The sequence below is a fragment of the Sardina pilchardus genome, chromosome 14, assembly GCF_963854185.1.
Source record: "Sardina pilchardus chromosome 14, fSarPil1.1, whole genome shotgun sequence".
Classification (NCBI taxonomy): Eukaryota; Metazoa; Chordata; class Actinopteri; order Clupeiformes; family Clupeidae; genus Sardina; species Sardina pilchardus.
In genome coordinates, this window is record NC_085007.1 from 15,223,977 (window position 1) to 15,238,718 (window position 14,742).

General features: G+C 45.0%; 1 protein-coding gene across 1 annotated transcript in view; it reads left to right on the forward strand.

Moving 5' to 3' along the window:
• The window catches only part of pcsk5a (proprotein convertase subtilisin/kexin type 5a), a 31,880-nt gene that overhangs the window by 2,962 nt on the left and 14,176 nt on the right, over window positions 1–14,742 (forward strand). Inside the window, exons 2-25 of the mRNA XM_062554765.1 lie at window positions 69–173; window positions 540–635; window positions 929–1,063; window positions 1,370–1,446; window positions 1,675–1,763; window positions 2,025–2,197; window positions 2,732–2,944; window positions 3,600–3,700; window positions 4,092–4,195; window positions 4,552–4,669; window positions 4,847–5,023; window positions 5,890–6,026; window positions 6,293–6,418; window positions 7,672–7,774; window positions 8,144–8,334; window positions 8,811–8,895; window positions 9,661–9,764; window positions 10,246–10,372; window positions 10,614–10,723; window positions 11,811–11,913; window positions 12,238–12,374; window positions 12,936–13,136; window positions 14,008–14,076; window positions 14,426–14,468. Coding sequence (XP_062410749.1) covers window positions 69–173; window positions 540–635; window positions 929–1,063; window positions 1,370–1,446; window positions 1,675–1,763; window positions 2,025–2,197; window positions 2,732–2,944; window positions 3,600–3,700; window positions 4,092–4,195; window positions 4,552–4,669; window positions 4,847–5,023; window positions 5,890–6,026; window positions 6,293–6,418; window positions 7,672–7,774; window positions 8,144–8,334; window positions 8,811–8,895; window positions 9,661–9,764; window positions 10,246–10,372; window positions 10,614–10,723; window positions 11,811–11,913; window positions 12,238–12,374; window positions 12,936–13,136; window positions 14,008–14,076; window positions 14,426–14,468 — 2,924 coding nt within the window. The remainder of the gene's footprint in view (window positions 1–68; window positions 174–539; window positions 636–928; window positions 1,064–1,369; window positions 1,447–1,674; window positions 1,764–2,024; window positions 2,198–2,731; window positions 2,945–3,599; window positions 3,701–4,091; window positions 4,196–4,551; window positions 4,670–4,846; window positions 5,024–5,889; window positions 6,027–6,292; window positions 6,419–7,671; window positions 7,775–8,143; window positions 8,335–8,810; window positions 8,896–9,660; window positions 9,765–10,245; window positions 10,373–10,613; window positions 10,724–11,810; window positions 11,914–12,237; window positions 12,375–12,935; window positions 13,137–14,007; window positions 14,077–14,425; window positions 14,469–14,742) is intronic.

A 14,742-nucleotide genomic window follows, 5' to 3' on the forward strand; every position in this document is an offset into this window, starting at 1 on the left:
TGTGCGCAGTGGTCCGTAACGTGCGTCTTCCTGTGACAAAACAATGTGCCTCTCTTGTGCCACTGTAGATCGGAGACCTGCAGGACCACTACCACTTCCTCCACCCCAGGATCATGAGGCGCTCCACGGCCTCCAGCCACGGCAACCACAGCCTCATCACCATGGAGAGCAATGTAAGAGGATCTCATTGGCCCCATCACTGAGACCCTTCTTGTATACTTAATGAGTCACCCAACACTATTCACACACACACACACACACACACACACACACACACAGATAAGCATGGGCGTGTACAGACATTTGGACCACTGGACCAAATAGCCATTGAAGTGTGTGAAAAGTCAACACAAACACATCATCTCCTGTAAATTATTCATCATGTGTGGCCTTCATTTAATAAACGAGCTGCTCTTAAAGGGCACAGCCAGTGAATGGGTCTGATGGACCCATATGGCCATGGATGCCGGCTGCATAACGGCCATGGTGATACAGTTTCCTGTCCTATGTGGTGACACTTCCTGTTTGTCCTTGTGCAGGTGGAGTGGGTCCAGCAGCAGGTAGTCCATCACAGGACAAAGCGAGATGACACCACCAGCTTCAATGACCCTAAATGGGACAAAATGTGGTACATCGTAAGTGCCCTGTTGAAATGACAGCCGCACCATAAGCATTCAGTGATGATGATGATGATGATGATGATGACGTTGGTTGAACACACAGCTCTGTCATTTAATGTTCTGTAGGAGCTGGAGCATCATGTATTGACGGCATCTTTCTCAGACCATGCTATTAAATTTGTTTGTTTGTTTGTTCTACCGGTCTCTGAGAAAATGAAAGCAAGAGTGTTATGGATAGATGGAGGTGGTAAAGAATGGTTGTTGTCATTGTTTTGAAAGAATTGTGTTTTTTATGTCTGTCTTCACAGCACTGTGATCAGAACTGCCTGACAGACATGAACATTAAAAGTGCCTGGAACAAAGGCTACACAGGGAAAGGTGTTGTGGTCTCTATCCTGGACGATGGCATAGAAAGAATTCACCCAGATCTCAAGCACAATTACGTGAGTGCAGCTATAAAAACAATCAGCACAACTTTGGGTACTCTATACTCTAACAGATCTGAGAGAGTTTCTGAGAGAGATTATTTGAGAGCAGAGATTCCCCCAGTCTGTTTCTGACCTACTCTTCTCTTGTGTCTCCAGATTTCTTCAGTTGTAAACCCATTCATGAACCTTCTTGGTCCATTTAACAATCTATGACCTAAACATACGTAGCCCTGCCCCTTAGTTTTCAAGCTTCAAGTTTCAAGGCTACATGGACTCAATCTGAAAAGTGTGGTAATATGGAGGTTTTGTGTGTCCCTAAAGGACCCTCGAGCCAGCTGGGACTTTAATCGAGATGATCCTGACCCAAGTCCACGATATGACGTCACGGATGAAAACAAGTTAGTGTCGTCCTTTATCCACAGCTGAGCTAACCCATACTTTTTTTTGGCTAGGCTAGTAACACCCTCCTTTTTCCACTGTATTCTTTGTGTAAGCATGATGCGCATCATTTTCTGCTATAATCGATTTAAAATGGTGGCAGTGGTCTGGCTCAACCAGGATAGCTGGGGCAGGACAATGTCAACATATTTCAGCAGTTTCTCAACCAAAGTGTTTCTTGTTTCAAGACATGGGACAAGATGTGCCGGAGTAGTCGCAGCGACTGCAAACAATTCTCTCTGTATGGTCGGAATTGCTTACAACGCCAAAATCGGAGGTGAGTTCCTGTCATCGTCCTTTTTCCATTGCCCTTCTCACCACTGTTGAAATCATTCTGGCATCCTCTCTCTGTCCACCTCACCTTTAATCAAATCCTATTCTGCTCAACTAATAACTGACAGCTCAATGGACAACTTTCCTTTTCCTTTTCCTTTTATAGCCTACTGATGCGCAAAGATTGTCCAGAAAAAAATCACGATATGAACATTCAACATGATCTGAAAAGAGCACTCTAGATGTTTCCCACATGTGTTCACAGGTATACGCATGCTGGATGGCGACATGTCAGACATGCTTGAGGCCCAGTCTCTGAGCTTCCGTCCGCAGTACATTGACATCTACAGCTCCAGCTGGGGGCCTGATGACGACGGCAGGACAGTGGACGGGCCGGGAAGCCTGGCCCGCCTAGCCCTGGAGAACGGGATCCGCAAAGTGAGACTGTTTGGCGTTGTTTGCCTTTGGCCTGTGTATGTAAAACCTGTGGTGGTGGAGTTGAGCTGGGGATTTGTTTGAGTAGCTTCAAATAGCTCAGTGGTAAAACTACAGTACGATGTGTACAATACATGTGCTGTATTTAAATAATGGAATGGAAAAGTAATGTGCTGTACTGCACTGAGAAAGCAATGCACTGTACTGTTATATGGTGGCTTTTGCTGTTAAATGTTATTCTTCCAGGATTTTTTTTTTTTTTGTGCGTGTGTTTAATGCAACTTGAAACGTTTAATGTAGAAACCTGGCACAAATTGTGTCAAGTATGTCTTGAAAAGGACACTGGAGCTTTTTCCTCGTCTGCTCAATTTTCCATAGGCGCAAAGTTACAGATTGTTCCGTTCCATACGGAGACCAGATAATTCACTTTGGGAAGGATGGCAGATTCTCCTGTGTTCATGGAAGACAGAACCCCCCCCTCCCCCTCTCTCTCTCTCTCTGACCGAACATCTCCCCCTTACCGTGGTTTGACTGCAGGGCAGAAAAGGGAGAGGCTCCATCTTTGTGTGGGCCTCTGGAAACGGCGGGCGGAACAAGGACCACTGCTCGTGCGACGGCTACACCAACAGCATCTACACCATCTCGGTCAGCAGCACCACCCAGAGCGGCCGCAAGCCCTGGTACCTGGAGGAGTGCGCCTCCACGCTGGCCACCACCTACAGCAGCGGGGAGAGCAACGGCATCGGCATAGTGAGGCCCTCCACGCCACTCTTTTACACCTCTCCTCTCTCTCTTTCTCTCTCTTTCTCCTTCCTTCTGTCTCTCTCTCCCTCCCTCCCTCTGTCTCTCTCTTTCTCTCTGTCTCTCTCTCTCTCTTTCTCTATCTCTCTCGCTCTCTCTCTCTCTCACACACACACACACACACAGACTCACACACACACACACACACACACACACACACACACACACACACACACACACACACACATAGACATAACACATAATCATACAGAGTATGGATATCAGCCATTCCTCTCATACAGTACCTCAGCTCCATGATCAGCTGGCCTCTGACAAGCACAAACTGCTTTACATTCACATGTGCTTATTCTTGTGTCTTATGCTGACTGTATGTGTGTGTGTGTGTGTGTGTGTGTGTGTGTGTGTGTGTGTGTGTGCGTGTCTCACTCTGTGTGTGTGTGTGTGTGTGTGTGTGTGTGTGTGTATGTGTGCATGTCTCACTCTGTGTGTGTGTGTGTGTGTGTGTGTGTGTGTGTGTGTGTGTGTGCGTGTCTCACTCTGTGTGTGTGTGTGTGTGTGTGTGTGTGTGTGTGTGTGTGTGTGTGTGTGTGTGTGTGTGTGTGTATGTGTGTGTGTGTGTGTGTGTGTGTGTGTGTGGTGGTAGGTGACCACTGATCTGAGACAGCGTTGCACTGAAGAACATTCCGGCACGTCTGCCTCTGCACCCATGGCAGCTGGAATCATCGCTCTTACCCTAGAAGCCAAGTAACCCACTTTACTTATGAACCTGCTCAGTTAATGTTTTAAAGCTTGACTAATAGTCAGTTTCAAATGACATGATGATATTAAATATCCCAGAGATGTTGTCAAGCGACAGCAATATGCTGAGGTGGCAATATTAGTGCTGTATTTCAGCACTATGGCTCGAGTGAGAGTGGTGTCCGTAGCAAATATTGCCATACATGTAGATGTAATTCGGCCTTGGGCATGAATGTCTTAAGCATGTTTTGATATCACAATATGTGTGTAATATGCATCTTAGGAATGCTATGAGGATTTAGGTATAGCACAGTGTATAAAATAGCATGTATTGTGACTCTCTCTCTCTCTCTCTCTCTCTCTCTCTCTCTCTCACCTGTTTGACCTTTCCTCTTAGCCCATTGCTAAGCTGGAGGGACGTGCAGCACATCATTGTGAAGACGTCACGGCGAGGTCACCTAAGTGCTCCCGATTGGCAGACCAATGGAGCTGGACATGACGGTACAGTCCAGCAGACCAATCACTTTTCACTTCTAATCTTTCTACTCTATAGTAAAAGGATTGAGACCAACTACAGGGGTTTTGCCCTGATCTTTTGATTTCTGAAGAGTGTGTTCACTGATCATAGCCAGTCATTTGACATGAGAAGGACACAAATTACTGAAGCTCCGAGGCAAATAGCTCTGGGTTTCCTGAACAGCCAAATCCATATGGTTGCAGAATGAATTTATAAGTTGGTATTTCACTGTATTTACTGACAGATAGTTTGATCCATCCATCCACCTATCCATTCATTGAAGCATCCATTCATTCATTAATTCATTCATTGGTTCATTCGTTCATTCATACATGTGCAGTCAGTCATCTATATGGGTTTGGTCTGATGGATGCTGAAGCCATGGTGACAGAGGCCGAAAGATGGAATCATGTGCCCCCTCATCGTGTGTGTGTGGATAGCATCGTCTATAGCAACAGGTAACGCCATCACCTATCACCTATAGAACATGGCCTTTAGTCAGACACACACACACACACACACACACACACACACGCACGCACACACATATAGTTATAAGTTCCTGTCTGAGCACAGTGAGATGGGATTTCTCTAAATGACTTTGTTGCTATGGCATTCTGTCCACGCACTTACAGGGAGATTCGCGCCGACCGACTACTCCGGACGACGTACACGTCATCAGGCTGCAACAAACACGTGGTGTACCTGGAGCACGTGGCCGTGAGCGTGACCCTCCTGCACCCGCGCCGTGGTGACCTCTCCATTACCCTCACCTCCCCCTCAGGGACCAGGTCTCAGCTCCTCACAACAAGGTCAGGGTCAGGGTGGCACAGTCACAGTCATGATAATGATAACTAGAAAAGCACTCAGAGAGCGCAAACCTCCGCCAAGCGAACACATACTGTAACCGCCTCCTGCATCCAGACGGTGATATTAAATCGTTTCTTCCTTGGGTCATTTCAGACCTTCCCTGAAAATTTCATCTTAATCCATCCATAACTTTTTCAGTTATCTTGCGAACAAACAGACAGACAGACAGACAGACAGACAGACAGACAAACCAACAAGCAGACAAAATTAAGAAAATAATAATAATGACACATCTTGAGGCTGACGCAGCAAGTTGTTGCGGCAGTATAGATATAGGCTTTGCTAACAAATGCTTGTGAGAACACTGTTGTGTTCTTCTTTTTTATCTATCTTTTAGCTACTCTGTCTTTTAGAAAGTGTTTTGCTGTAAGACCAGAATACAAATCAGCAACAACTGGTTGTTCTTCATTTGTGCAGATACCACGGTAGTTTTTCACATACATAATATAGCTTGTCCCAGTAAAGCTTCTTGCTTCAAGTACACCAATACTGCAACCACAATTACACTGTGAATGTGTGATTTCAAACATTATAGCCTATATTTAGAGTCATTTGTTTACTTTCCTTGCAAGAGTTTAGAAGTATACCATAGCTCTACTATAGTTTGGTAATATTATGACTAGCAAAACTCTAATGTAATGTTAGTAGTGGTTGGTTGCATCATCTCACATCCTCTCTCAATGACTAATGGGAGGGAGAGGAAACTCCCATCTGCAAGAGTTATGGCCTGTGTGTCTGAGGGAGTCCTTCCAGCCTCCGGGCTTAGCGGGGGCAGCATCTGTGCTGACCTGTCTGCGTCCTGTTCCAGGGAGAATGACTACTCCGCCGAGGGCTTCAGACGCTGGAAGTTCATGACCACGCACTGCTGGGGAGAGACCACATCCGGAGAGTGGACCCTGGAGATCCGGGACTCGCCGAGCAGGAGGAGGCCGTACAGACAATCAGGTCAGGGAGGAAAGGCTGGACTGTTTGAGCTCTATAGGACACAAAGACATGCCCAGTCATGAAGTGTGCTGGCTTGGCTGACATCAACCCAATTGTCTGAGTAGAGCGAATTCGGAAGGGTTCTGAGAGATTCATCTGGTTCCCGGGCTAGAGCTGTGCAATTTAAAACACAAGATGTAGAAAATGTAGAACATTTATCAAAAACAATGGAATTAAATGTGTTGTCTTTTTATTCTGTGTTTTGTTTTCTTGTGTGTTATTTGCAGCCAAACTGATAGATTGGTATCTGGTGCTTTATGGCACCACTGTGCACCCATCCTCACCACCACGACATGCACAGGCTCGCTCGGTGGATGCGGCCATTGATGATGACATCACCGAGGAATACAACGGTAAGCGCCAAGTAACAAAAAACACACCTGGGTTTCTTTACTGCATTACCGGACTCACATCTTCACCTATTAATTTGTGCAGATTACAGAGTAAGCCTTGTTTTCGGTATTATGCTTTGACAGGCCTGTCACAGAAAGGAGCCTCTGGACTCCAGAGTTGGATTTGGTCCTGATGTGGTCCATCAGATCTATGCCAGATTAGGATAAAGCTCTTGCCAAAGACAGCAGCTGTTTTTGCTTTATCTGGGGTTTATCCCTGTGTTTTGGTCTTAAATGTTCTAGCTGAGTTTTTGTGGTCACGACGAGCTTCACTGCAATCACCATTTAGTTGCAGATCAACCTGCAGGTCTGACGACTTGCCTTGATCCAGATAAGACACGACAGCCCTGCGCTAAAATGAAACCAAGTGTCCTGATGCGTTTATTTTTTTTGTATACACCTCAAAGATTAACACAGGCTTGTCCTAATCTGCCTGGAAGATGGTTTATCAGTGGGAGGTGGTGTGTGTGTGTGTGTGTGTGTGTGTGTGTGTGTGTGTGTGTGTGTGTGTGTGTGTGTGTGTGTGTGGCTTATGTCATGTTCCTGCATGTTCTCCAGCTCTCTCCATTTATATCCACTATCAGTTTTGTATCATTGATCTGATTCTTTCCCCTCCTCTCCTCTCCCTGCCCCTCTTTGTCTTTATATGTTTTTGCACAGTATATATTTGAGCTTGTCCAGGCAAATAGGCTACTGTAGGAAAGAGTAACAGAGAGCAAGTTGGAGAGAGAGATTGGGAATGGGGGAAATGATCGGAGGGCCGGTTTTGAACCCAGGTCCTTTGTGGATTCTGGTACGGACACTGGAGCCACTTGCAGTACTCCACAGCTCCTGCATGCCCCTATTTATGCCCCTAGTTTTCCATTTCCTTGCCTAGCTAGCCCCAAGCAGATAGGTCTCCCTTTTTCCTCTCTGTGCTGGGTCCTGCTCAAAGTTTTTTCCCTAATCCTGAAAGTGAATACGTTCTGTATTATCGTGGGATAAAAAAAAAAACGCTGAAAATCAATAAACAAATTGTTATTAAAACATTTTTAAAAAGTTTTTTCCTGAGGCCGAGAGAGTTTTCGGTGCTTCTGTTGTATTGTTAGTGCGATTATCATTGATGGGTTTAGGCTCTGAGCTAATGCAATGTACCATGAAACCATTTCAGTTGTTATTTGCGCTGTATACTGTGCATAACATTGATTAGAATTGAATTGTTTGTCTTTTTTAAGGCTCCTGTGATCCTGAGTGTAGTGAGGATGGCTGTGAAGGACCCGGGGCTCACCAGTGTGTTGCCTGTCTCCATTACTTCCTCAAGTCTAAGAACAACACAAGGTTGGAAAACAGAAAGAAGCTTTTGAAAATGCACAACAACATACTACCATGAAGAAATGTATTGTGACTAATTGTCATCGTAACACAAAAGATGCATTTGTTGCCAGATTGATATCTAAAAGCCAAAAAAAGCCTCTCACCTTTTCAAAAAATGTGCCACCCCAATGACTTGTTCAAATGCTGTATGTGATTTTGCACAACCAGAGTGATATACTAGGCCTGTCAACAAAATTCAGCAGGTGAAGTGGTGTCAATGACTCCCTTCGTAGCCTATATGATTCTATACAATCAGAGAGGTTCTTTTTTCGACTTTGAGACTCAGGAAGTGTGAATCACGGACCAAAAACCTTTCCATGCTCCCCCATCCAGGACTTGTGTGGCCAACTGCCCCGAGGGTTTCTGGGGAGACAGGAAGCGATGTAAGAAGTGCTACTCCTCCTGCAAGACCTGTGAGGGAAGCCGCAGCAATCAGTGCACTTCCTGTAAGCCCTCGCACCACTTCAACGAGGACACCAGCTCCTGCGTGACCAGCTGTGGTGATGGATACTACGTGGAGCATGGCAAGTCGTGTGCATAGGAAGTTAGGTTAATCATGGGTGGTGTTATTTAGTTAGTACACTCTTAAAACGAAGGTCTTGTCCCTATCTGGACACAGAGATGTGTTAAAATGCAATGCAAATTGTGTTGTTTTAAACGCAAGTTGTGTTATTTTCAACACATTTGTTTTAAGAGTGTAGTGTTATTGAGTAGTGTTTAGTTCAGGAGTGGTAAGTTGAATTGGTGTACTTCATTTACTTGTAATGTTATTTTGTCACGGATGAAGGTGTCATGTACTGCCATGCCATTTCTAATGTTCAGGATGACACATTAGAAGCCACTATTGACATTTGACAAATTGACGTTTATTACCTTTAGTGTTTCAGAAAATGTTATATGCTGCTCTTTGATGTTGTGTTTTGTTACCAAGTCACACAGTTAGTAAAACGTCTTTTAAAAAAAACAGTTCTATTGAGCCTCCTTATTTGTTTGTTGACAGTTGGGAACGTGTGCAGGAAATGCAGTGAGAACTGCATGAGATGCACATCTGCCACCATCTGCACAGAGTGTATGGAGGGGCACAGGTAGGCAGCAAGTTTCCCCTCCCAAAATGTAAAGGCCTGAAATTAGGAAGTAGACAACTGAGCTAGGACCAAAGGAGGATCTGAAATCTGACACAAGAATCTAACTCCAACTAATGGTGTGTTCATGAGCACCTTGGAAGTGGGAGAATCTATAGTTTAGGGGGAGTATGTCATAGGCCTACCTGAACTGGGAACTTTGGGCTTTGAAGGGGTGCTTTGCGAGAGGAGAATGTTTTAATGTCACTCAACATAGTGAAAGATAAAAAAAAAAAAAATGGACTTGTTCCATGCCCAAATAAGTCACTTCAATGTTTGTTTATGTCATACTGTACTCCTAAGCACAGGCGATTGTGATATTGTACTACCTTTGAGTACTGTAACTGTGTGAAGTTAGCCTACTGGCTAGCTAGCCTATAAACGCCCATTTGTTGTTGTCAAGTGAACACACTCAGTTCGGAAGTATGGAGTTCCAAAGTGGGGACCTTCCCACTTCCCTGCCACATGAACACACTCTAATAACATGATGGGATGGCATTGTAAATACAACCCAATGCCTTAGAACTGCCACAAATTCAGAACACAATGTTCGCTCATTCTTTTGAGTGATGTAACCACTTATGTAACCATCATATAATCAACATTGACACAATATGCTATATCTTCCCCTTGAAAACAAAAGGATGAAAGTTGTTCAATATATTTTTCCCTCCATCTCTCATCCCTCTCTCCCGTTTCTTTCTCTGTCTCTCTCTCTGTCTCTCTCAGTCTGGTGGGTAATAAGTGTCAGAAGAGCTGTGCAACGGGCACCTACCTCAGTGAGGAGCAGGGCACCTGTGAGCCCTGCCATCCGGCCTGTGCCTCCTGTGCAGGTACTGTACCACACACAGAGGGATGCAGTTCAGGGGGCTGCAAGAAAAGGAGGCAAAAAATACTTGCAAAATTCTGCTCTGTTTCAGCCATCATTGGGAGCATGCAAATATGGAGACGCAGATGTGTTGTTTTCCCATAATGTGTTGAGAATTATACATGAAGGCCCTGTAAAAGTATGTGAGCCATGTAGACCTGTCACTCCTCCCAGAGTATCTGGATCTTGTTTTCCTTGCTTGACTTTCAGATCCATATAAAAGCATTCAAATGTGTGTCAGCAGAGTTATTGGAACTCTTGACTGCATAGTATTTTGAAAGTGATGAATGGGTGCTTGAATTTACCAAATATGTTTGCCCATGTTTATATTGGGGATTAGTTTACAGGTGTGGTATGTGTGTGTGTTTGTGTTTGGCTGTCTGCGGTATGTACCTGCATGTTTCTCGTGTGTGTGTGTGTGTGTGTGTGTGTGTGTGTGTGTCCAGGTGCAGGTGTAGAGGCTTGTAACAGCTGTGCAGAGGGTTACCTGATTGAGGAATGGAAGTGTGTGTCCTCCTGCAGCCAAGGCTTCTATGCAACCCAACAAGGTTTTGACAGCAAAATATGCCGGAGGTATGTGTGTGTGTGTGTGTGTGTGTGTGTGTGTTAGAGAGAGAGAGAGAGATATTGTGTGTGTGAGAGAGAGGGGGATATTGCATAACACACACAATCCACATTTATGTTTTAACTGGCGTGTTTCTCTCTCACATGACTGATTGTACTTTTCATGTGTGTGTGTGTGTGTGTGTGTGTGTGTGGTGTCTGTGCTTGTCTGTGTATGTGTGTGTGTGTGTGTGTGTGTGTGTCATCCCAGGTGTGATGCCAGCTGTCAGTCGTGTGTTGGAGGTGGCAGAGGGAACTGCAGTGGCTGTGTGGAAGGACACACCTTACAGGATGGCGTTTGTGTGACCGAGTGTAAAGACGGTACGTCTGAATATAATGCGTTTCTGTGAAGATGGTTCGTCTGCGAATACAATGTGTCTGACTTGATATATCCAATATCTTCTGCAGATGTTATGTGTTGGTGAGATACAGTACGCCTTGTCTCTGGTATTATTTTACTAGACGGGCTAGACGGTGATGTCATTGTTAACCTCACTGTGCCAAGCAGATGAGGAAAGACCCCGTATTTGCTAGTGTAATACTGCGAATGACCAGCAGAGGTCATCCAGCAGCTGACTAGTTGTCCAGCATGTGTCTGAAGAAGTACTTGAAGCTAGATTCTAGAGAAATAGATTGTGTGTATATTTCTAGTAATAGTTTGCATAACTAGATAGATAACACTTTATTTACATTGTAGTAATACATTTGCTCTCAGACTCCAGCATCAGTGAAAAAATATCTAAATTGAATGACAAATAACTTATATTTCACAGTTAGCAGTGGGTATTACACAAGCTGTTATGAATGTATTTACAGCCACATATTTAAAGTGATCAGTGTCTTGCAAGGCAGTGTGATTTGAACCTGCTTTGAGTAGTATTATATATAAACTGATCAGTGTACTGCCCCATCATGACTAATTAAGGCCCACATCACATTGCACACAGCATGCTCTATGAAATCCATTACTTTCAATGGTTTGAACGCACAAAAACTGGTCTGCCTCTGCGCTCAGTATAGTGCAGCGCCAGTGGCATTTTGCCGCTTTGCGCGAAGGTTGAAATATGTTGAACCTTGACTGCGGCGCGCTGTAAGTCAATGGTCTTTTGCACAGATCCCAGCGGTAACCACAACAAAAATCTTTAGAACGTTACCTCAACCAAGAGCAAACTAGCGGTGAGCGCAGCACATGCCGTGTGCAATGTGATGGGGCCTTTACTAGATTAGTTTCTATTAGACTCAGACAAATTACTATTAATCACTAGTGCCAATGTGGTGTCGTCATTTATTTAAACATGACTGTGGTATGCTGTGTCTCTGGGTCTGTCTGTGGTGTGTGTCGTGTGTGTGTGTGTGTGTGTGTGTGTGTGTGTGTGTGTGTGTGTGTGCGCGTGCGTGCATGGGGCAGGAGAGTACCAGGATGAGCAGGGAAGCTGTCACGCCTGCGATGCGACCTGTCTCAAGTGCAGAGGGCCCAGCAGCAGCGACTGCATCAACTGCTCTCCATCCTTGTGAGAACACAGACAGAAACACAGACCGTTACACACAGACACACACAACACACGCATGCACACTCTCTCTCTTACATAAACATAGATATCACACACACACACACACACACACACACACACACACACACACACACACACACACACACACACACACACACGTGCATAGATCAAGCAGCACATAAATATAGTTAAATATCTAAATATTTAAACTTCAGTATTTATCCTTGATTATAGTTGGTGGAGATAATTGCAAGTGTGGTCGGTGGCCGTGAAAATCCAACAGTGTGGCGACTTGTTTACAAACAGCTCTTTATCTTGTGCCAGGTTCCTGGACGAGGGCCAGTGTGTGTCCGGGTGCCCAGCTGGGAGGTACCAGTCTGGCGGGCAGTGCCACCTCTGTGACCACACCTGTGCCGCGTGTGTGGACCGCGGGCCTGCCAACTGCTCCAGCTGTGACACGGGTGAGCTGAGTCAGTCCTAGCTGCCTCTTGAATGAAGTCATCAGTGAGCTAGCATAAGATAGCATACAGTAGCACATTGTGACTCAGGGCAAGTCTCATTGTAGCCATTGTTCCATAGCCTAGGTGCCAATTATCATCATTTAGCCTGCTGAATGGGTATGATTCATAAGCTTTGTGGCGTAACAAGTTTGGATGAACAATACAAAAAAAACATTCCTTGTCAATTTTCCAACTTTTGGCTGAACTGCTGAAATGAGTCAGAGAATCAATCTGTCAGTGTGATTTGTAGGCCTACTTAGATATTTACTGTTTTTCACTAAATCAGCTTATGAATATGGTAGAATCTGAGTATATTTCTGCTAATTTTATGATTTTTGTGTTTTTGGTTTAGAATATCAGCTGTCCTTTCTGTGACAGATTGGCACTATTAATGGCACACGTGTGGTGTTGTGCACTTCAGTTCTATCTTCATGTTTATGGTGTTGCTTCTTAGCAGACGCCATTTTGTCCATTCTGGACGGTATTTATATCCCTCTGAACTCTGCTGCTTTGACGTCACAGACAAGTTCGGGATCGACCGCTACCTGTTCCGTGGTCAGTGTCTGGACTCGTGCCCGGAGGCTCACTTCCACACGCAGCAGAAGACGTGCGAGGCTTGCCCAGAGCAGTGCCAGCTCTGCAGCTCTGCCAGCCGCTGCCTCAAGTGCACTCCGTCCTACTACCTCAGCCAAGGCGTCTGCACGCGCCTAGAGTGTGGCGAAGGTCAGCAACCCCCCCCCCCCCCCCCCCCCACACACACACACACACACACACACACACACACACACAACATCCCTCAGCTCTTAGCTGCTTAGTCAGAAGCCCCCTCACTGCTGCCCCAGTGTGTGATTGTGGTGCAAGAGGCAGCATGCTTCGTGTCAAGCGGGAAAGGGATGTAGAGATGATGGAGAGAGAGAGAACACAAGGATGGAGGGAGAGACAGAGAGAGAGAGAGAGAGAGAGAGAGCATACAGTCCATATAGACACTTTCTACAATTAATTTTAATAGCACAATAGGCATTGTGCTTTAGAAGCGTTGGGCGGTGATGGAATGGCATGGGGAGAGAACACGCTTAGAAAGTATCCACCCAGAAACTAGACATGCTCAGAACACAAGATGCCAATCGGAAGAATGGTGTTGTGCCAGCCTTAATGTATCTTTAAAAATAATAATAATAATAAAATAAAACATAATTATACTGCAAGTTTCAAACTGTATTGTTACACAGTCTGCAGTCTCTCACTTATGGCAGGGTAGAATTACAGCTACCTTACTTAACTTAGCTAACTCAACTCGACTCAACTCAACATAACTTAACTTAACTCGACTCGACTCGACTCGACTTAACTTAACTTAACTTAACTTAACTTAACTTAACTTAACTCATATCTCAACTTAGGCTCTACTGTGGTAAATAAAATTGTTCAAGTGATTTTGCAATATTACAGTAGGACATTACATGGCATGACAGGAACATTAATGTTTTCATGTTAATCAAATGTGACCTTTCTGTCTTTCTCTCTCTCCCTCTGTATCACCCACTTGCTGTCTCTTTCTCCTCCCTTCCTGCCTGTGTCCTGTGTGTGTGCTCAGGAGAGGTCGAGGACCCCGACTATGATGACTGCATGCCCTGTGAAGAGGGCTGCAAGAAGTGTGTGTTATGTAAGTTCCTCTCCCTCTCTCTCTCATACACACACACAAACACACACGGACACACACGGACACACACACACGCACACACCACTCTCTCTCTCTCTCTCTCTCTCTCTCTCTCTCACACACACACACACACACACACACACACACACGGACACACACACACACACACACGCACACACACCACTCTCTCTCTCTCTCTCTCTCTCTCTCTCTCTCTCTCACACACACACACACACACACACCTCTCTCACACACAGACACTCACACACTCACACACCCCATATTGCCACTCAGTGTGTGCCACCCAAACTTTGCTTGTGAGCTTTCCTGCTTTTTTTTCTCTCTCACACAGACAACCCCAAGCATTGCATGTCCTGCATCGATGGCTACTACAAGTAAGGAGCAGCCGTCAGTCTTTAGGATCAAGGCTGGTGTACACTGTACCAACACTGTGGCTTGAATGTACTGTATAGGGGGCAGACCAAAAGAGAGAGCATACAGTCCATATAGACACTTTCTACAATTAGATGTCAGTACATGTACATTTATTTTAACAAGATATGATCTGTAGTATAGTGTGTTTGTAGGGAGTATAATGTAGTTTAGTGTGTTTGTAGGGAGTATATTTAGTCATGAATATATACACACAGGCAAGGGCAAAAGCTTACT